This window comes from Carcharodon carcharias, chromosome 6, assembly GCF_017639515.1.
Source record: "Carcharodon carcharias isolate sCarCar2 chromosome 6, sCarCar2.pri, whole genome shotgun sequence".
Taxonomy (NCBI): domain Eukaryota; kingdom Metazoa; phylum Chordata; class Chondrichthyes; order Lamniformes; family Lamnidae; genus Carcharodon; species Carcharodon carcharias.
This window is the reverse complement of record NC_054472.1, coordinates 3,641,164-3,662,631: the sequence shown is the minus strand read 5'-3', so window position 1 is coordinate 3,662,631 and position 21,468 is coordinate 3,641,164. Positions and strand designations below refer to the sequence as shown.

Below are 21,468 nucleotides of genomic sequence, written 5' to 3'. Positions count from 1 at the left end.
GCGCAGAAATCTCCCTGAGGCACGGAGCTGCCTCAGGGAGATTACATTGATTTTTTTAAATTTTAATAAAGGAAAAAAAATTAAAGACATGTCCCCTCATGTGACAGTGCCACATGAGCTGGGACATGTCTATGAATTGCATTAAAAATTTTTATTAATGTTTTAAAACCTTCACCTATGGATGAGGTTTCATGAAAAATGCGAAGGTTGGATGGGCAGCTCAGTTTATTAGTTTAATTGATATTTAAATGGCCTTAATAGACTTTTGACAGTTTTGTGGGTGTGTAGCTGATTCCGGTGTACACCCACCGAACTGAAGATCGGACTGACACCGGTGACATCGGGATGCATGACCCAAAGATTCTGCCCAGAGAAAACTTTTAAAAAAGCAGATTCAGTTCACTTGGAAGCTGCTGGAGGGACAGATAAGTGTTACAGACTTGATTCTTCGGACAGGTTTTTCATAAGGCAAAAGCAAAATGCTCTGATGAAGGGTCATACGGACTTGAAACGTTAATTCTGTTTCTCTCTCCACAGATGCTATTAGACCTGCTGAGTTTTTCCAGCATTCTCTGTTTTTGTTTCAGGTTTTTCATAAGAAACAGTGAACTTTATTTACAGGGCTTCAGCAGCAGTTACATGGTTCCATCAAGATCCACAACGAGACAGAAACTCCTCCCCTAAGATTCCCCACAATTAGGGCTGATTTGTCCACACTGTCACGTGATACTACACAGTAAAATAAGTTTTAAAGCTACAGCCACTACATTCTTTAAAGCTACAATTACTACCTTTCTTAAAGCTACAGTCACTACAGATAGCTGGTCCCAAACCAAAGTTCAGTTGAAACCAGGATTCCAGAGAGACTGGACAGCAGAGGGACAGATAGCAAGTCCCAAACTAATGTTGAAGCCAGCTGCGTGGAGAGGCTGGACAGGAGAGGAAACTGCAGAAGCAGGTTCCAGAAACTAAAGATGAAAATCCTCAAAGGGTAGTGGAACAGGAAAGGCCCCAAGAGGACAGTCTAGTCAAGGGACAAGGACAGAAACCTGGGAAAGGTTCTGTTCTGTGGAAGTGACAGTAAGGAGCAGAGAGGAAGGCTCCAAGCTTCAAGCTTAAAGAGAAGAAAAGCTGCAGGAAGCAGATTTAAAGCAATATAGGCTTGGGAGAGGCCAGGAGCTCCACAGGGACAGCTGAAGATCTGTAACTCTTTACTATGGGCATGTGAAGCAGTGGTGTTCTGTTGACATGGCTGAGTCAGTGAGACAGAGTGTGTGGAAGGAAGCTTGAATGCACATGGTGATCCAAGCGAGAGGGCAATTGGAAGGAAAGTTCGAAACCCTGGAGGTGGACCCTTGTGGAAGGCATCTGGGAGAAAGCGTCAGTTTGGGAGAAGATTCCAAAGGAAGTTCTTCGAGAGTGAAAATTGGGAACCCTGGTGTGAAAGATGGAGTTCAGTGAGACCGGTTGTCTTACGGTTTGACAAGCATCTGGGTGGAGTTGAGGAAAGATCCATAGCATCTGTCTGGGGTGGCATCTGTCACTTGGTTTCAGACTGTGGTGTGTATGACCGTAGGGTGCCTATTGGTTTACATGGCCTGTGTACTTATTGTGGACATTAGAGTATAAGATAGCTTTTGTTAACTTGTGTTATCCTTACAAATCTGTAAAGGTGTAGTTGTGGGTAAAGGAGTATTGTAATATAGTTCATCTTTTCTTGTTTAATAAATGTTTTACCCTTTTGTTAAAAGTTCATCAGCTGACTCCTATGACTCTATTCAGTTGCCACTCCACGTATCTACACAAAAAATAAAAGTTAGGATCTATCAAGCTGGGTTCCACCCAAGGATCTGACTTGTCCAGTGATAACCTCAGCTGGGATCCTAACAGTAGATGGGTTTATTGACTGGAAAGATGCCAGGGATATGAAGGACAAAAAATCAAAAGTTAATCATTCTTTCCTTTTTTTGAAAAAAAGGCTGTATGTTTGGCAATATATTACTCCACATCACATCGTCTGGAAGTGTATGTGAACAATACTTTTGTCCCTCCTACCAATGCAGAATGGAATGTTGAGCACACTGACTTCACACTAAAAGGTCCAACCTATGCAGATAAACTAATGTCAGAATCTTTCCTTTAAAATAATTGCCTGAATTTCACAGTAAAATTTCACAGACTCCTGCGCAAGAGGGAAATGAAAGAAATGTGTTGTCTGAACTGGATATTTGGGTGTTACATAGAATTTACTGCACAGAAACAAGGCACTCTGCCCAAGTGCTAATGCTCCGCATGAGCCTTCTCCCACCCTCTCTTCATCTCACTCCATCACCATATCCTCCAATTCTGCTCTCCCTCGTGTGTTTATCCAGCTTCCATTTAAATGTATGTAAACGATTCACCTCAACCACTCCCTGTGGGAGTGAGTTCCACATTCTCCCCACTCTCTGGGTAAAGAAGTTTCTCCTGAATTCCCGATTGGATTTATCAATGACTGTCTGGGCACTAGTTTTGGTCTCCTTGCAAATGGAAACATTTTCTCTATGTCTGCCCTATCAAACCCTTTCATCATTTTAAGGCCTCTGTCAGTTCTAGTGGGATTTCTCTTTTCTAGGGAAAAGATCACCAGGCTGTCCAAACTTTCCTGATTGGTATAACCTCTCAGTTCTGAAATCATTCTAGTTTTTTTGTACCTCCTCCAATGTTTCTCTGTCCTTTTTGTAATATGGTAGACAGAACTGTTCACAGTGCTCCAGGTGTGATATAACAATGTTCTATATTCATATAAAGTCTGTTGTGTTCCCTTGATGCATTTCATTTTATGTTCACAGGAGAATGCATTCCCAAGTTGGACTCCCCTGTCCCTGGAGCAAATTACTTTGACAGAACATACCAGATGCTTAATGTCCTAGTGAGAAGATCGACTCTAATCGAGGTCCACACATCTCCTGTCCTTCACATCTCCTTTAATCTACCCGCAATGACCATGGATGAATTCTATGGTCCCAACCTAGTAGAGAATCTCGCGCTGTTCCTAAATGTGCCTCCAAGTAAAATCTGCATTACTATTATTGTCCAGGAGACAGGGCATCGCAGGAAACTTGCTACAGGGATTACAGTCAAAGTGGAAATTGGAGACCCCCCATTGGAGCAGTTCTCATCAGGCAGAAGTATCTTGACCAACGCTACCTCGACTGAAGATAAGCAGCAGTTTTGAACACTACAGACCAGCATTAGGGTATAACTTTGTGCAATCCTGGAGCATGAGACTTTCACCTGATATGTTAGTGTCCAGGAGAAGCTCCAGGACAAGCAACCCAAATATCGACAGTTCAAATCCCAGGAAAGCATGTTATGGAATTGAATTGAAAAAGTCCGACAATATCTGTGTCAGCAAAAAGAAAGTGGCCACGACAAACTGTAGGATTGTCGTAAAAACCCAACTGGGTGACGAATGTCCTTCAGTCATGGCTCCAGTCCCACAATATGGATGACTTTTCAAACCATCTGAAGTGATTCTAATGCCACAATTATGACAGAATCATTCAAATTTTCCTACCTCACACCATCACCACATGGGACTGACTGTAGCAGTTCACAAAGGCAAATTAATGATGGGCAAGAAATGCTAGCACCCTGAGATCAATTTTTTTTTAAACGTTTAACTGTTGCCTTCAAATATGAATTCAAACCCTCCACAGCAATACGTTTTTACATTGGGGAAACAGGCCATTCGGCCCAGCTATTCCAAGCTGCCCTTTATCTTTCACATGCATGAAACCCTCATCTTGTGTTTTCACTGTGTTCCTATAGTCCTTTATCCCCTTTCCTCCAACCATCTATCAAACACATTCTTAGATAGTCTCTGTTTTAATCACTTACTCCGGTAGTGATTCCACAGACCACAACCTCTGTGTAAAAATGACCCTACTGCTCTCAGTTCTAAATCTTTTAACATTTAATCAACATATCAATTTCCACCCCCCCCCCCCAAATGGTCCTGAAGGTTTGAAACAATCAGACATGAGATGAGACCATTAAAAGATGTGCCGGTTCCAGTGATTTATTCACTTTGGCTTCATATCGCTGATACTCTTAACCAGTTACAATCTATTAATCTCTGTCATTTTCAGCATTCACAGCTTTTTGGGGGAGGGTTTTCCAGATTTCCACTCCCCCTTGTGCGAAGAAATGCTTCGCGAGCTCAAATTTTAAGATTATTCTTCCTTGTCCGGGATTCCTCCCCACCCAGAGGAATGAGTTTCTCTGCAGCTCCCCTCGGTCTGTCTAAATTCAAGAGGATACAAGTTAAGTTTATGTTTGCTATCCTCCCTAACTTAATTCTCTGAGGCCCAGTATCATCCTGCTAGATACGCTGAGGGCAGAATTTTCCAGCCCCTCTCACCGGCGGGATTTTCCGATCCTGCCAGTCAATGGACTTTTGAACGGCTCGCTGCTTTTTACTGTCCCTCCCCCGCTCCACGATGGGGTTGTAAAATTCTGCCCTAAGTGTTCAAGAGAGCCAGATAATTGCCTATTTCTCATGTTGATGTATCTTCCACTCTGACTTTTCTGAGGGTGTGACTGTAGTTAGTGCAGCGATCCTCGAGTGCTCTGTGTACATCAATGGTTGCGAAGGTTTCCTGCTACATGACCACTCAACTGGGATATGGAATCAACTCATTCGTCTGCAATTCTGCAGGGGTTTTCCCAATATTCCACCATAACTTTGGCAAAGAGCCTTGAAAACGTGAAGAGGAGGAGGCCATTCAGCCCTTCACATCTGTTCCACCTATCAATCCAATGTGTATCTCGATTCTATCTTTTCACCTTTCCTCATATTCTTTAATCCAACAATAATCCACCACCTCAGTCTTAAATTTCAATTAACCTTCAGCATCCACACTCTTTCGAGGGAGAAAGTTCCAGATTCCCGCTCCTCTTTCTATGAAACAGCATCTGAAGCCATTACCACACGGTTTTGGATGATCTTCCACTGAAGTTAGGGTAGTTTTTTGGGAGAACACTGCAGAAATTCTACCCTCCCCTCCCCAACCTGTGCCACATAGTAAAGGAGAGGGTGACTGAGAGTAAATGCTGTTTCACTGGAGGCCAATTATGATTCTTCAAATGAAGTACTGAATCAACCTTGCACAATGCTCAGAGGTTTATGAAAAAGTTGGTCCACTAACCTGGGATTTGTGTTCATTTCATATTATCCAGGTAATCTGCATTTCTCCGATCTGAGGGAAATTGCCAGTAGTCTTGGTGAGGCAAAGCTCAGTAGGAACCTCAATACTTCCCTGGGTTTTACAGTCTCTGCAATGGATATCTCCAGTCCAGTCCCACCTCCAGGTGACGCACAGTGGACCCAGGTAATGCCTTATGTTTGTATTTCATTCAGTTCAGCACTGTACCTTCTCCAGTGAATAAATAGGCAGAGTGGGGAATGTAATTGGCTATATAAACACAAGTTGTTGTTCATTTACATGGAATATACAGCACAGAAACAGGCCAATCGGCCTAAATAACCTGTGCTGGTAGCTTATACTACTCAAAATCCTCCTCCCATTTCATCTGCCTTCTCTCAGCCTTTCAGCATTTCTTTCTATCCCCTTTTCTCTCATGTACTCATCTAGTTTCCTTTGGAAAGCTCTTCACATCAATACATTCCTTCCAGAACAAAAATAAAATACTGCAGATGCTGGAACTCTGAAATAAAGACAGACAAAGCTGGAACCACTCAGCAGGTCAGGCAGCATCTGTGGAGAGAGAAAGCAAGAGTTAATGTTTCAGGTCAATGACCATCATTCCTTCCAGACACTTAACAGAACAACATTCACATTGAATTATTAGTCCAATAGCCTTTAGATCAGCCTCAAAGACTAACTAGTTATCCTGACTGTGCCAGGAAAAGATAACACACAGTTATTGGAGTTTGTGTTTGCTTTTACCAAGCGGAGAGGTAAGGAGAATTGCTGAATTTGGCGACTGAAGACACAAGAATGTGTATAAGGAGCTCCCTGAAGAGGATCGGTTTCTAACCATGAGACTGAGTGAGGAAAGATAGCATTGGCTCAAGGGGGACTAGCCCTCCCAGTGATAAACTGAGGGGATCAGATTATCTGCCCATTTTACACCCCATTGACATCTGGCAGGTTAGAATCACCTTCCCTGTGTCTTCCAGTCACAGGGAATAAAGAATCCTTGCACCAGCTTGCAGTGGTACGTTTGTAATATGACCATCTCCTTATCGAAGCTGTGGTCATTTGTATTTTCACTGGTATTCGTACTAAGGTTTGTCCCTAAGAATTTGATGCTCCTACCTTTTGCAAATTTTAGTGAAAACATAGACGTGGTCCCTATGTGAAATTCATGGCTATGACCTCAGCAAAATTAGCAACTAGGAGGAAATCCATCCTTGAATGTTGGAGGAGCATGAAGATTTGGATTCACCAGATCTGTATGAGGTTTGGTTACAGTCTTGTTTCTCCTGGCACTGGTAATTTTGTGTCTGTTTACTTGAAGAGAAACAAAGGAAAGTTAGGTTACTCTTATTTTAATGAAAAATATACTGTCCGGGAGATTTGTTGGGATGGGCGTCCTCTGGACTGTTGGATAGGAATGAATGCTCAAGGGTGGGTTCCATTTTGGAAACTGAACACTGGTCACCAGAGTCCAGATGAGTCAATGTGTGCAGTTGGTTTCATAGCGACTGTATCTCTAGAGAGGAGTTTCTGCCAACTGTTTCTTTTACATTAGAAACTCTGTGTGCCAGGTTAATAAATTGAGAACTGAAACCAGATGTGGATTGGACGTGAATCTCGGATGTCTTGGCCTTTTGAAAAGTTGTAGTTGTTTTTCAAACCTCTGCCTCAATTTCTCAAACTGAAAACAAGACTTCTCCAAATATCACCAGTAAAATAAGCCTTTGTAACAGATGTAATTGTGTCCAGGAGTCACTTCAATCTGAAGGATGTAAATCAACAGACTGTGTCTGTGCTAAGAATCCAGGTTGTGGCTGCACATTGAATAATTGCTCAAGAATGTCCTCGCATACTTGCTATTGTGTCAGCTGAGGATCTTCAGCCATGAAGTGAGAAACCTAATTTTCTGCCATTGGATGGAAGAAGATCTCAACAAAATGGGATTTAAAGGGATATGGGAATAGGAAGGGACACCGCATCTTGGATACAGCACTTATGAAGGAGAAAGACCAACGCAAATGTGTTGGGCTAAGTGCCTTGTTTCAGTGTAACTGTTCTAGGTATGCTGAGGAAAGGCATATAAGCTGAAATAGTATAATCTACACTACAGAGTCCAGCTGAGTACACTATGTTGCAAAGGGTTACATATTTGATGGTAAACTTGGTGATGATACTTGGAGTGATAGTCAGGTAAAAATTAGATTTTTTATTACACAAGTGCTGAGTTCAAAAAACTCCAGAAAATTTGGGCAGTGAAATACACATACAAAAGGAATATTCTCAAATTCAGACCAATATGTGTAAATCTGCTTTCAGTGAATGGATATTCTTAGACAAGGAAACTCATCACAAAAAAAACCTCAAATCTGTCACTCAGAAACGAAAGGCACACTTTTGTTGTAACTTTATTGCTGCCATGTTTTGTTTGAGAAGTTCTTCATCTTCTTCCCAATAGCCCTGATTTCCACAAGTTTTAGAGTTGGACCTTTAGGAAACAGGTTGAGGGACAGTAACCCGGTAGCAGTGGGGGGTCTCTGTCAGCTGAGGACCTGACCCCATCTCATCTCTATTCTCATAGATACCAAAACGGTCTCACCAACAAATTCTGCACAAACATATTACACTGTCACATGCACTGTCCATGTAAATGATCAAATTCTGCATTGATCACCATGGGAAGCAGTCAAGGGCTTGGTGAAGTTCACTCTCCACTTTCCTGAGTCCAGGATGGAAGTAGCAGAATGATGCCTGTTCATTGAGAGGTTGATGAATTTACTTGATGCCCTTCAAGAAGCAATGGTCTTGAACAGGAGATAACTGCCTGTCTTGTATCCCAACCATCCACCATTGAAGGACCAGTTGCTGCTGGACTGGAAAGTGGCCAACATTCTCTATATAAATAGGCACATGTCTAATAATCGTCCATACACTGTACCGATTAGCAGTGATGGACAAATAAGTTTCAACAGTGCCTTTATTGTAGTAACTCCAGTTTTGATCAACTGATTCGTTTTCTTGGTAAATTCTAACATTCTTCTCTGTCTTTCCCAGCTCATCTGCTGCTGAAGCCTTCATTCATGCCCTTGTTACCTCTAGACTTGACTATTCTAGCACATTCCTTGCTGCTCTCCCACATTCTACCCTCTGTAAACTTGAGCTCATCCAAAACTGCTGTCCATGTCCTAACTCATAATCAGTCCCATTCACCCACCACCCCTGTGCTCACTGACCTACAATTGCTTAAGCAAAGTTCTGATTTTAAAATTGTCATCCTTGTTTTCAAATGGCCTCACCCTCCCCTATCTCTGTAATCTCTTCCAAGCCCACAACCCTCTGTGATCTTTGCCCTCACCTATCCTGCCCTCTTGACCATTCCTGATTTTAAATGGCAGCCGTGCCTTCAGCTGCCTGGGCCCTAAGCTCTGGAATTCCCTCCCTAAACCTCTCCACCTCTCTCTCCTCCTTTAAGCCGCTCTTTGACCAAGTTTTTGGTCACCACTCCCAAAATCTCTTTACGTGGCTCGGGGTCAATTTCACTGAAAGTTTCTGTGAAACACCTTGGCATGTTTTACCATATTCAGGGCTCTATATAAATACAAGTTGTTATTGTTTCTGTTACTGGAGATGGCTTCAAAACCGGTGATGAGCAAAGCAGTGAGTAATAACTACATGGCCGCTGTGACAGGTCTCATTGTGGTAAAGGAACCAATTGCTGGACAGGCCGGGCAATTGTTGAAGCGACAGCCCAGTGTAATGGCGCTGGATGATAACTTGTTACGCTTCAACCGAAAGGTTTCATTTGCATTGCCTGAAAATGTTCATCATTTTCAACAAAAAAGATACATTTGTTCTTGAGATGTGGTGAGTATTGGTGAGCTAACAATTAAATAAATCCAATAGTATCTCCACATGTTACTCAGGGTAAACAGGAGCCTCAAAATAATGGCTCATGAAATCCAAATAGTACCACATAAAGGGCCTTTCAGCCTATGCTTTCTGTTCTGGCTTCCTCAAAGGGAAACCTGTGAGGCACTGTGGGCCATCAGCAGCAGCAGAATTGTACTCAAACACAATCTGTAACCTCATGACCTGGCATATCCCCGACTCTACCGTTACCATCAAGCCAGGGGATCAACCCTGGTTCAATGAAGAGTGCAGGAGGGCATGTCAGGAGCAGCACCAGGCATACCTAAAAATGAGGTGTCAACCTGGTGAAGCTATAACACAGGACTACTTGCGTGCCAAACAGCATAAGCAGCAAGTGATAGACAGAGCTAAGCAATCCCACAACCAACAGATCAGATCTAAGCTCTGCAGTCCTGTCACATCCAGTCATGAATGGTGGCGGAAAATTAAACAATTCACTGGAGGAGGCTCCACAAATATCCCCATCCTCAATGATGGAGGAGCCTAGCACGTCAGTGCAAAAGATAAGGCTGAAGCATTTGCTATAATCTTCAGCCAGAAATGCCGAGTGGATGATCCATCTCGGACTCCTCCGGAGGTCCCCAGCATCACAGATGCCAGTCTTCAGCCAATTCGATTCGCTCCATGTGATATCGAGAAACAGCTGAAGACACTGGATACTGCAAAGGCTATGGGCCCTGACAATATTCCGGTAATAGTACTGAAGACTTGTGCTCCAGAACTTGCCGCGCCCCTAGCCAAGCTGTTCCAGTACAGCTACAACACTGGCATCTACCCGGCTATGTGGAAAATTGCCCAGGTACGTCCTGTACTCAAAAAGCAGGACAAATCCAACCCGGACAATTACCGCCCCATCAGTCTACTCTCCATCATCAGTAAAGTAATTGAAGGGGTCATCAACAGTGCTATCAAGCAGCACTTGCTTAGCAATAACCTGCTCACAGACACCCAGTTTAGGTTCCACCAGGGCCACTCAGCTCCTGACCTCATTACAGCCTTGGTTCAAACACGGACAAAACAATTGAACTCTCGAGGTGAGGTGAGAGTGACTGCCCTTCACATCAAGGCAGCATTTGACCGAGTGTGGCATCAAGGAGCCCTAGCAAAACTGGAGTTAATGGGAATTGGAGAAAAACTCTCCACTGGTTGGAGTCATACCTAGCACAAAGGAAGATGGTTGTGGTTGTTGGAGGTCAGTCATCTCAGTCCCAGGACATCACTGCAGGAGTTCCTCAGGATAGTGTCTTCGGCCCAACCATCTTCAGCTGCTTCATCAATGACCTTCCTTCCATCATAAGGTCAGAAATGGGGATGTTCGCTGATGATTGCACAATGTTCAGCACCATTCGCAACTCCTTAGATACTGAAGCAGTCCATGTCCAAATGCAGCAAGAACTGGACAATATCCAGGCTTGGGCTGACAAGTGGCAAGTCACATTCATGCCGAAAATGTGCCAGGCAATGGCCATCTCCAACAAGAGAGAATCCAACCATCGCCCCTTGACATTCAATGGCATTACCATCATCGATTCCCCACTATCAAGGTTCTGGGGGCTTACCATTGGCCAGAAACTGAACTGGACTAGCCATATAAATGCTGTGGCTACAAGAGCAGGTCAGAGGCTAGGAACTATGTGATGAGTAACTCACCTCCTGACTCCCCAAAGCCTGTCCACCATCTACAAGGCACAAGTCAGGAGTGTGATGGAATACTCTTCACTTGCCTGGATGAGTGCAGCTCCCACAACACTCAAGAAGCTTGACACCATTCAGGATGAAGCAGCCTGCTTGATTGGCACCACATTCACAAACATTCACTCCCTCCACCACTGACGTACAGTAGCAGCAAGAGTGTACCATCTACAAGATGCACTGCAGGAATTCACCAAGGCTCCTTCAACAGTACCTTCCAAACCCACAACCACTACCACCTAGAAGGACAAGGGCAGCAGATAGATGGGAACACCACCACCTGGACGTTCCCCTGTAAGTCACTCACAATCCTGGCTTGGAAATATATCACCATTCCTTCAGTGTCGCTGGGTCAAAATCCTGGAACTCCCTCCCTAACAGCACTGCGGGTGTACCCACACCACATGGACTGCAGTGGTTCAAGAAGGCAGCTCACCAGCACCTTCTCAAGGGCAACTAGAGATGGGCAATAAATGCTGGCCCAGCCAGCGAAGCCCACATCCCATGAATGAATTTTTAAAAATCTAGTTATCTCCCTCCTCCACTCTCTCCTAATACCCCTGTAAGATTTTCTTATTGAAGTATTTATCCAATAGTTGTACACCCTGAAAGAGGGAAGATTGGTTTTTTGTACTTCAGCTCTTCTAACACCATTTAGACATCAGCACAATCTAATATTAAAATATAATTGAAAAGATTCCTGTACCTAAAAGTAGCCAATACTTGACTCTATGGCTATTTCTCTATGACACCTGTCAACAGGAGATTCGATGCATTGACTTTCCATAGGTTCCATGGGATCGGTTTTAATCAGAATATTTGTTGCACTTTTTGAAAATGTATTCATTGCCGTTTACAAATTTGTGAACAGTTGGGAAATCTCAGTGAGACCACACCTGAATTCCCAAGGGTTGGAGAGTGGAATTTCCAAAATGTGCCCATTGTCCAAAAATCCAACCACCATTACCAGACTTTGCATTAAAAACCTCACAAGACACTCAGTGCCTCAGTGGAGAAGCATTAGAAGTTGGAGCCAAGGGAAAGATGGAGCGGGGGTTGGGGGTGGGTACCAGGCCACTTACACACTGCTCCCAGAAGCTGGCTCGGGTGTGGTTTGGAGAGGAAGTGAGATCTGGTTGACCCTCAGCCACAGTCAGGAGACTGTCTCGAGGGTTTGGAAAAAGGAAAAAAAGTCTTTAAAAAGTACTCTTTATGACAGTATTGATATTCCATCCTGGGATGGCTTGTTAAAAACATACCAGAACGTGCAGTGTAGGGTGTTTTGGTTGTCAGGCAATGGGCCCTTCCAGGCTTTGCCATTAGGGTAGTGGGCATTACACTGTTGGGTGTTAGGGTAAGGGACTGTCCTACTGTCTGATGCTGTGGTACTTGGCATTCCAGCACACAATGTTTTGGTACAGGGTGTTGTGATACACGGTGTTGTGACTGGAATTCTCGTACACAGTGTTGGACTGCACTCTGTCTATAATCTGATGATCTTGTTCTGTGTTCTAGGATAACTGTGTGTCAGTGGGTGTTACCTCATGGGAACCGAATGCTATCCTCATGGATTCTCAGAATGTGACCATTCCAGGACTTAATGGGACAACAAGTATCTTGTTCAATGGCTGTTGGGCAAATTACACTGACCTCGCAATCAGCACAACGGGTAACAGGAATCAGCAGCTCAGCTCCTCACAAAATCCGTTCTCTCCGAAAGTAAAGATTTTCTCAAACTGTCACTGCTAGAAGTTACATATCTAACATTCCTGAGTCAGTGACAGAATCAAGGGCTTTCACTGATAATATTTCTGTGACCGTTCATATCGCTTCTCAGGGTTTGTGATGAGGAAACAGCAAAATCGAAATGATGGAAAAGTGGGAAGGAGAGCAACTCAAAAAGGACAGAATCAGACCGTGGGATTGGAGGTGGTGGAGGGGGTGGGGGGGGGGCGGGGGAAGCTCAGGGTCAGAGTGTTGGGGTGATTGTATTAAAATGTGATAGCATACAGAGAAACATACCCAGTCCTGTGCCCCATCAGATACTGAACCTTACATTAGCAACTTTCTAACCTCCCCCCCAACCCCACCCCCGCCACACCCCCACCACACCCCCACCATAAACTCAAGGGAAAGGGGCAGGCAGGGTGAGTGAAGAACCTCATCCTGATTCCAGCAGTACCTGGATAGGATTTGTCTCCAGGTCAGATTTCCAACAACTGGGATTTTTTTGGGGGGCCAGCAAATCATCAAAGTTCCCAGGAAAAGGTTGTTGAGGGCATTGTTGGACCAGACAGTGGGAATCTCAGTCAGGGGGAGGAGGTGGGGCTGGTAAGGATCATGAGTCCGGCAGAGGGGTGGGAGAGGGTCTCTGCTCACTGGATAAGGTTAAAGTCAAAGTGTCTTTGTTGATAGACAGATTAAACCTCATAATTCCAGCTTCGTTCCCCAATATCCAAGCAACATTGGCTCTGCCAATCAGCTAGAGGCAGGGCACAACTTGTTTTCAAATCCTTCCCTATCTCTGTAACTTCCTCCAGCCCCTACAACCTTCCCTATCTCTGTAACCTCCCCCAGCCCCTACAACCTTCCCTATCTCTGTAACCTCCTCCAGCCCCTGCAACCTTCCCTATCTCTGTAACCTCCTCCAGCCCCTGCAACCTTCCCTATCTCTGTAACCTCCCCCAGCCCCTGCAACCTTCCCTATCTCTGTAACCTCCCCCAGCCCCTGCAACCTTCCTTATCTCTGTAACCTCCCCCAGCCCCTGCAACCTTCCCTATCTCTGTAACCTCCCCCAACCGCCACAACCTTCCCTATCTCTGTAACCTCCCCCAGACCCTGCAACCTTCCCTACCTCTGTAACCTCCCCCAGCCCCTGCAACCTTCCTTATCTCTGTAACCTCCCCCAGCCCCTACAACCTTCCCTATCTCTGTAACCTCCCCCAGCCCCTGCAACCTTCCCTATCTCTGTAACATCCCCCAGCCCCCACAACCTTCCCTATCTCTGTAACCTCCCCCAGCCCCTGCAACCTTCCCTATCTCTGTAACCTCCCCCAGCCCCTGCAACCTTCCCTATCTCTGTAACCTTACCCAGCCCCTCCAACCTTCCCTATCTCTGTAACTTCCCCCAGCCCCTACAACCCTCCCTATCTCTGTAACATCCCCCAGCCCCTACAACCCTCCCTATCTCTGTAACCTTACCCAGCCCCTCCAACCTTCCCTATCTCTGTAACCTCCTCCAGCCCCTCCAACCTTCCCTATCTCTGTAACTTCCCCCAGCCCCTCCAACCTTCCCTATCTCTGTAACCTCCCCCAGCCCCTCCAACCTTCCCTATCTCTGTAACCTCCTCCAGCCCCTCCAACCTTCCCTATCTCTGTAACTTCCCCCAGCCCCTCCAACCTTCCCTATCTCTGTAACCTCCCCCAGCCCCTCCAACCTTCCCTATCTCTGTAACTTCCCTCAGCCCCTCCAACCTTCCCTATCTCTGTAACCTTACCCAGCCCCTACAACCCTCCCATCTCTGTAACCTCCTTCAGCCCCATCAACCCTCCCTATCACTAACCTCCTCCAGCCCCTACAACCCTCCAAGATATCTGGTGGTGTCAGTTTCTGGCCTCCTGCACATTCCCATTTATAATTAGCAGCCATACCTTCAGCTATCTGGGCCCTATTCTTTGGCATTCCCTCCCAAAACCTCTCCATCTCATTCTCCTCCTTTAAAACCAACCTCTTTGTCTAATCCTTTGGTCGTCTGATCTAATATCTCCTTTTGTGGCTTGGTGTGACATCTTGTTTTCCAGTGCTCCTCTAAAGTGCCCTGGGATGTGCTATTTCATGAAAGGTGCTATGTAAAATTTAAGTTGTTATTCTGTGGTGAAAATGTAGAACTTGCTACCTCGGGTTGAAGTGAATATTGAACATACATTCAAGGGGAATTAGAGAAATACATGCAGGAGAGAAAAACTAAGGTCATGTTGTGAAGATTAGACGGGGAAGTTGGGAGGGAGGATCCTGTAGAACATAAACATCACCGTCGTGAGTTGTGTCAAACAGCCTGTTTCTGTGATGTAAAATTCTAAATCAATGATAAATTGGCTCCAAAACATTTTGTCTAATTTTTTTTTTGTTGTTAATTATTGTGTCACAGGAACCAGCTACAAACTAATGTTCCAACTGAAGTCAATTCAAACTCGTTCTAACATCTTCTCTGTGGAACCAACATTCCAGTCAAGCCGGTATGCCCTAGCACAGCTTCGTTCCATGGTAACACAGGAGGGATAATCAGCGGCTGCATTGTGGGAGGCTTCCTGTTCATCCTCTTCTGTGTTAGCATAATATGGAAATTAACAGGTGGGGACAGGGATCGACTGTCAATGTTAAGCTGCTCACTCAACCCTTGAAGCTTGATCCATGAACACTAGCTTGCTGTCATTCTAATGTCTGTGATGTTTTCAGGGATAAGTGGTGGCCTATTTATGCAGCTGTTCATTCATTCCCAGAATGTGGGCGTCACTGGCTAGGCAACCATTTATTGCCCATCCCTAATCGCCCTTGAGAAGGTGGCAGTGAGTTGCCTTCTTGAACCGCTGCAGTCCATGTGGCGTAGGAACACCCATAGTGCTCTTTGGGAGGGTGTTCCAGGATTTTGACCCAGCGACAGTGAAGGAACGGTGTCTGGACCTTCGTGCCCACCAGCTGACAGTGGCCGCATGAGTCAACTGCTGACCTGCCACGTGATTCGGACCGAAACGCGCCTTTGCATAATTAACGAGGCTCCAAGCGCAGAATCGGGTGCGAGTTCCTGTCCTTCCAGACAGTGGGGTAAGCGCTGCCCAAACAGCCCACTACCGCACTTAGTCTCATTTATGGAAAATTCTGCTCATGGTGTTCAGGAAAAATAGGAAAGGAAGAAAAGGGTAGCGGTATTGATTAAGGAGAACATTGCAATGCTGGGAAAGAGGATGTTCCAGAGGGGTCAAGGACAGAATCTATTTGACTAGAGCTAAGGAACAAAAAAGGGTGCAGTTACATTGCTCGATGTAATGTATAGGCGAGTAAGAAGGGGAAAAGATGTGGAGGAGCAAATTTGCAAGGAAATTACAGAGAAGTGCAGGATTTATAGAATAGTTATAATAGGGGATCATAATTATCCAACTATAGATTGGGATAGTGATAGTGTAAACGGCAGAGAGGGGCAAGAGTTCCTATAGTGTGTTCAGGAGAATTTTCTACAGCTGTCTGTGTCCAGTTAAATAAGAAAGGAAGCACAGCTAGACTTGTTTCTTGGGAATGAATTGGGCCAAGTGGATCAAATATCAGTGGGAGAACATCTAGGGGATGGTGATCATTGTATCATAAGATTTAGCCGGGCTATTCAAAGGGCAATGAACAACCCAGTGTAAGAACAATTAACTGGGGGAAACCAACTTCCATGTGGCAAGAACAGATCTGGGCCGAGTCAATTGGAGCCAAAGATTGGCAGGAAAAACTGTAGCTGAACAATGGGCAATCTTCAAAAAAGAGATAGTTCATAGAATCTTTCATATAATCTTTACAGTGCAGAAAGAGGCCATTTGGCCCATCAAGTCTGCACTGGCTCTCTGAAAGAGCATTCTACTTAATCCCACACCCCTGCCTTATCCCTGTAACCTTGCACATTCTCTCTTTTCAGGGAGCAATCCAATTGCCTTTTGAATACCTCGATCGAACCTGCCTACAACACCCTCTCAGGAAGTTTGTTCCAAACTCCAACCACCCTCTGGGTGAAACAAATTTTCCTTACATCACTTTTATTCCTTTTGCCAATTATTTTGAATCTGTGCCCTCTAGTTCTTGATGTTCTCTTGAGTGGGAACAGTTTCTCACTATTTACCCTGTCCATACCCCTCAGGATCTTGAATACCTCTATCAAGTCTCTTCTTTTCTCCAAGGAATTCAGCCCCAATCTCTCCAATCTATCCTCATAGCTACAGATCTTCATCCCAGGAATAATTCTTGTGAATCTCCTCTGTACTCTCTCCAACGCCTTCACATCCTTCCTCAAGTACGGTGCCCAGAACTGGACACAGTACTCCAGATGAGGCCTAACTAGTGTCTTATACAAGTTCAACACGACCTTCTTACTCTCCTTCAGGCACAGTCAAGGTATATTCCTTCGAAAGGGAAAGGTAGGGTAAAAAAATCCAGAGCTCCCTGGATGACAAAAGAGCAAAAAATTAAGATAAAGCAGAAAAAATGTGCTAATGACAGATGTCAGATAGAAAATACAATTCAGAACCCGGCTGAATATAGTAGGTTCAGAGGAAATGTGAAAAAGCAAAGAAAGAGTATAAAAAGAGACTGGCAGTTAATATAAAAGGGAATATCAAAGTCTTCTTTAGGCATATAAATAGTAAAACAGTGGTAAAAGGAGGAGTAGGGCTGATTAGGGACCAAAAAAGGGGATTCACACATGGAGGAAGGGGGCGTGGCTGAGATATTAAATGAATACTTTGCATCTGTCTTTACCGAGGAGGAAGGTGCTACCCAGATCATGGTGAAAGAGGAGGCAATTAATACATAGGCAGGATTTAAACTTCATAGAGAGAGGCATTGGATAGGCTGCCTGTACTTTAATGTGATTAGGAAACAGGGCCAGATGAGAAGCATCCAATGAAATGGAGGGAAGTGAGAGTGGAAATTACAGAGACACTGGCCATAATTTTCCAGTCTTAGACTCGGGTGTGCTGCCAGAGGACTGGAGAATTGCAAACATTACACCCTCGTTCAAAAAAGGGCTTAAAGATAAACCCAGCAACTACAGACCAGTCAGTTTAACTTCAGTGATGGGGAAGTCCAGAAACAATTCAGGACAAAATTAATAGTCACATGGACAAATGCAGGTTAATTAAGGAAAGCCAGCAGGGATTTAAGGAAAAATAGTCTTTACCTAACATGGAGTTTTTTGAAGAGGTAACAGAGAGGGTTGATGAGGGTAATACTGTTGAGGTGGTGTACATGGACTTCCAAAATACATTGGATACAGTGCCACACAACAGATTTGTGAGCAAATTTATAGCTCATGGAATAAAAGGGACAATAGTGTTGCCAGAGGTCACCGGTAATGGTTGTTGGCTTAGTACAAAGAGGAGAAGAGCCAATTCTCTCTTAACTCTCAATTCGCTTTATTCACGTCATTATACATCTGGGTAAAAGCAGTATGGATATGAAATTGACTGAGTGACAGGAAACAGAGCAGTGATTAATGGCTGGAGGAAGTCTTGTAGGAGTTTCCCAGGGGTCAGTGTTGGGACCTTTCTTTTCCTGATATTTATTAATGATCTAGACCTCAGTGTGCAGGGAGCAATTTCAAAGTTTGTGGATGATACAAAACTTGGAAACATTGTGAACTGAAGATGATAGTGTAGAACTTCAAAGGTACATAGACAAGTTGTTGGAATAGGTGGACAGGTGACAGATGAAGCTCAATGTGGAGAAATGAATTCATTTCGATAGGAAAGACATGGAGACACAATAAAATAAGGGGAACAACTCTAAAGGGGGTGCAGGAGCAGAGGGGCCTGGGTGCACATGTGCATAAATCATTGAAGGTGACAGGACAGGTTGAGGGAACGGTTAATAAAACATACAGTATCCTGGGCTTTATTAATAGGGGCATAGAGTACAAGAGCGAGGAGGTTATGTTGAACTTGTATAAGACACTAGTTTGGCCTCAGCTGGAGTATTGCATCCAGTTTGGGTGTCACACTTTAGAAGGGATGTGAAGGCTTTAGAAAGAGTACAGAAAAGCATTCACGAGAATGGTTCCAGGATGAGGAACTTCAGTTATGAAGATAGACTGAAGAAGTTAGGATTGTTTTCCTTGGAGAAGTGAAGGTTGAGAGGAGATTTGATAGAGATGTTCAAAATCCTGAGGGGCCTGGACAGAGTAGATAGGGAGAAACTGTTCCTACTCATGAAAGGATTGAGAACAGATTTAAAGTAATTGGCAAAAGAAGCTGTAGTGACAAGAGGAAAACCTTTTACATGCAGCGAGTGGTTAGGGTCTGGAAGGTACAGCCTGAGAGTGTGGTGGAGGCTGGTTCAATTGAAGTACTCAAAAGGGAATTAGACTGTAATCTGAAAAGGAAGAACGTGCAGGATTACAGGGAGAAAACTAGGCGACTTGGTCATTTGGAGAGCCGGTGCAGGCACAATGGGCCGAATGGCCTCTCGTGTTGTAACAATTCTGTGAATCTCGGAGTTAGGTTTGGTATATTTTGCAAGGGGCATTGCCAAGCTTCTGCAGAATCGGTGAATACATTTAGCACAGTATTGACCCAGGCTGCACAGACACCTCCCAGGTGATAACTCAATCCTTAAATATCTGCTTCTAAAGCTGCTCTGACAGAGGTCCGGGGGAGAATGATTTCAGCCACGGGTGACATGGTTGCGCTGGCTGACCCAGCTCATGGCTTTGGGTTTTCACACTGTGCTGATATGTTTATTTGCAGCCGTTAACACCAAGATGATTCAGCCTTCTGCCGGGTCAGATGCACAAGACAAGAAGCACATCGACACAGTAACTGCTGACAATCCAGGCCACTCTCTCCCACCTGTGCAAAACTGACCAGCTCAATGCATGATAAATGGTAAAATGTTCTCCACTGTGCTACTTCTGGTTAAATAAAGAATACAGCCTGTTGCAGTTTTCTGCACTGACCTCTTTCCTACATGGGTTGTGCCTCATTTCCCCCCCATCTCCGCTTATCTTTCTGGTCCCAGAGAATCAATTTTAAGAGCCTTGACCACTGTCTTGCTCCTCTCAATCGCCAGGTTCTTTGCCAGCTCCGTTCTCTCTGCTCCATCACTGACGGTCACCTGTTTACAGTTTTGTTCTCCTTACCTAAGACTTGCGTTAGCAGTTCAGAGAAGGTTCACAAGGCTGATTCCTGGAATGAAGGGGGTTGTCTTATGAGGAAGGGCTGAGCAGGTTGGGCCTATACTCATTGGAGTTTAGAAGAATGAGAAGTGATCTTATCAAAGGGGACTCCAGTTCATGGGGCACTGACACCTGTACTGGGAAAAGTGGGGGCTGTACCATTGGGACGGTCTACACCTTAACTGTGCTGGGACGTGTATTCTTGTGAATCGTATAACTAGGGATGTAGAGAGGGCCTTAAGCTAACTAAGTGAGGTGAGAGATCAAGCTTGGATAGATGTGGCAAATCAAGGGGTAGATTCAAAGCAGAAGACCATAATAGTGGTGTGGGAAATGAGGGTCATAGAATAGCAGGAAGGGACAGGGAGATAAAACCTATGCCAGTAGTCAAGTCTAGATGTTACAAAGATAACAAAAAGACAAAAGTACAGGCTCTGTATCTGAATGTGCATAACTTTAATAACAAAGTAATTGAATCGATTAGAGTCATACCTAGCACAAAGGAAGATGATTGTGGCTGTTGGAGGTCAGTCATCTCAGCTCCAGGACATCACTGCAGGAGTTCCTCAGGGTAGTGTCCTCGGCCCAACCATCTTCAGCTGCTTCATCAATGACCTTCCTTCCATCATAAGGTCAGAAGTGGGAATGTTCACTGATGATTGTACAATGTTCAGCACCATTCACAACTCCTCAGATACTGAAGCAGTCCATGTCCAAATGCAGCAAGACCTGGACAATATCCAGGCTTGGGCTGACAAGTGGCAAGTTACAGTTGCACCACACAAGTGTCAGGCAATGGCCATCTCAAACTATTGAAAAGCTATTCTTTGTGCTAAAAATGAAGATTCACTAGATTTAAATGAAAAAGTTCTGGAAAAGCTGCCAGGTGAATTAAAAGAATACATTAGCGTTGATTCCACCGAAGATGATAATGTTAACAGTTTCAGAGTTTCTACACAGTCAAATTCCAGTGAACATGCTACTGCATAAACCTGGGCTCAACGAGGAAGCAGTTATAATGTTGTTGTGAAACTTGAATCCTAAACAAAGACTTTGTCTTGGAACAAGATTGATTATAAGGAGGCTGTTTTCTTGAGTGATAGATGCTGGAATTATAGCAGGCAGATTCCACAGAAATGTCGAGTGTCTTTACCTCAAATAATATTCAGTCCATCGGATGTAAACCAACCTTCTCACCTCAGGAATAAACAATTCCCAATTTGACTTCTACATTCGATGACTATAAACAAGTCACGAGGTCAGACATTTGACAAAATCTGTATTTATATTTCTGAACCTGTTTTCACACAGGGGCAGCTATATTGTAGCGTTTTCTAGGGTGAGAAGTTTGGATTCTGTTAGTCTTTGCTGAAAGAATAACTAGAAATCCCATATTTAAGGGAGTACTGTTGCGATAAAGATACTAATTTATCAGCAAATGTTTTGTGGGTCTCTGGAACTAAACAGTAAGTTTAAATATTTTATATCCATTATATTTAAATACTAAATTCAATGTAAAACATTGAATCAGTTTAACTAAAATAATCAACTGTTTTGCAGAAGCATGTAACCCAAATCGCCTGAAGTTGAAGCAATAAATGAAATTGGAAGATTTTCTATTTTTAGGATGTGGTACTTTTGTGTTTTAATGTTTCTCCTCAAACAAAACCTTGAAAATGAGTTTTATTTCTTCTTTGCTGGGTTATATGTATTCATTGAT

The 21,468-nt window shown here is 44.1% G+C and overlaps 1 protein-coding gene across 1 annotated transcript; it reads left to right on the top strand.

Annotated features, from left to right (window-relative positions):
• Window positions 1-1,447: 1,447 nt before the first annotated feature.
• On the top strand, window positions 1,448-19,537 carry pkhd1l1.2 (PKHD1 like 1, tandem duplicate 2). Its single transcript, XM_041190217.1, has 8 exons — window positions 1,448-1,477; window positions 1,979-2,109; window positions 2,827-3,170; window positions 3,289-3,420; window positions 5,224-5,375; window positions 12,342-12,495; window positions 14,976-15,063; window positions 19,321-19,537. The coding sequence occupies exons 1-8, from the start codon at window positions 1,448-1,450 to the stop codon at window positions 19,325-19,327; spliced, it is 1,038 nt and encodes a 345-aa protein (XP_041046151.1). The 3' UTR covers window positions 19,328-19,537.
• The last annotated feature ends 1,931 nt before the right edge of the window (window positions 19,538-21,468 follow it).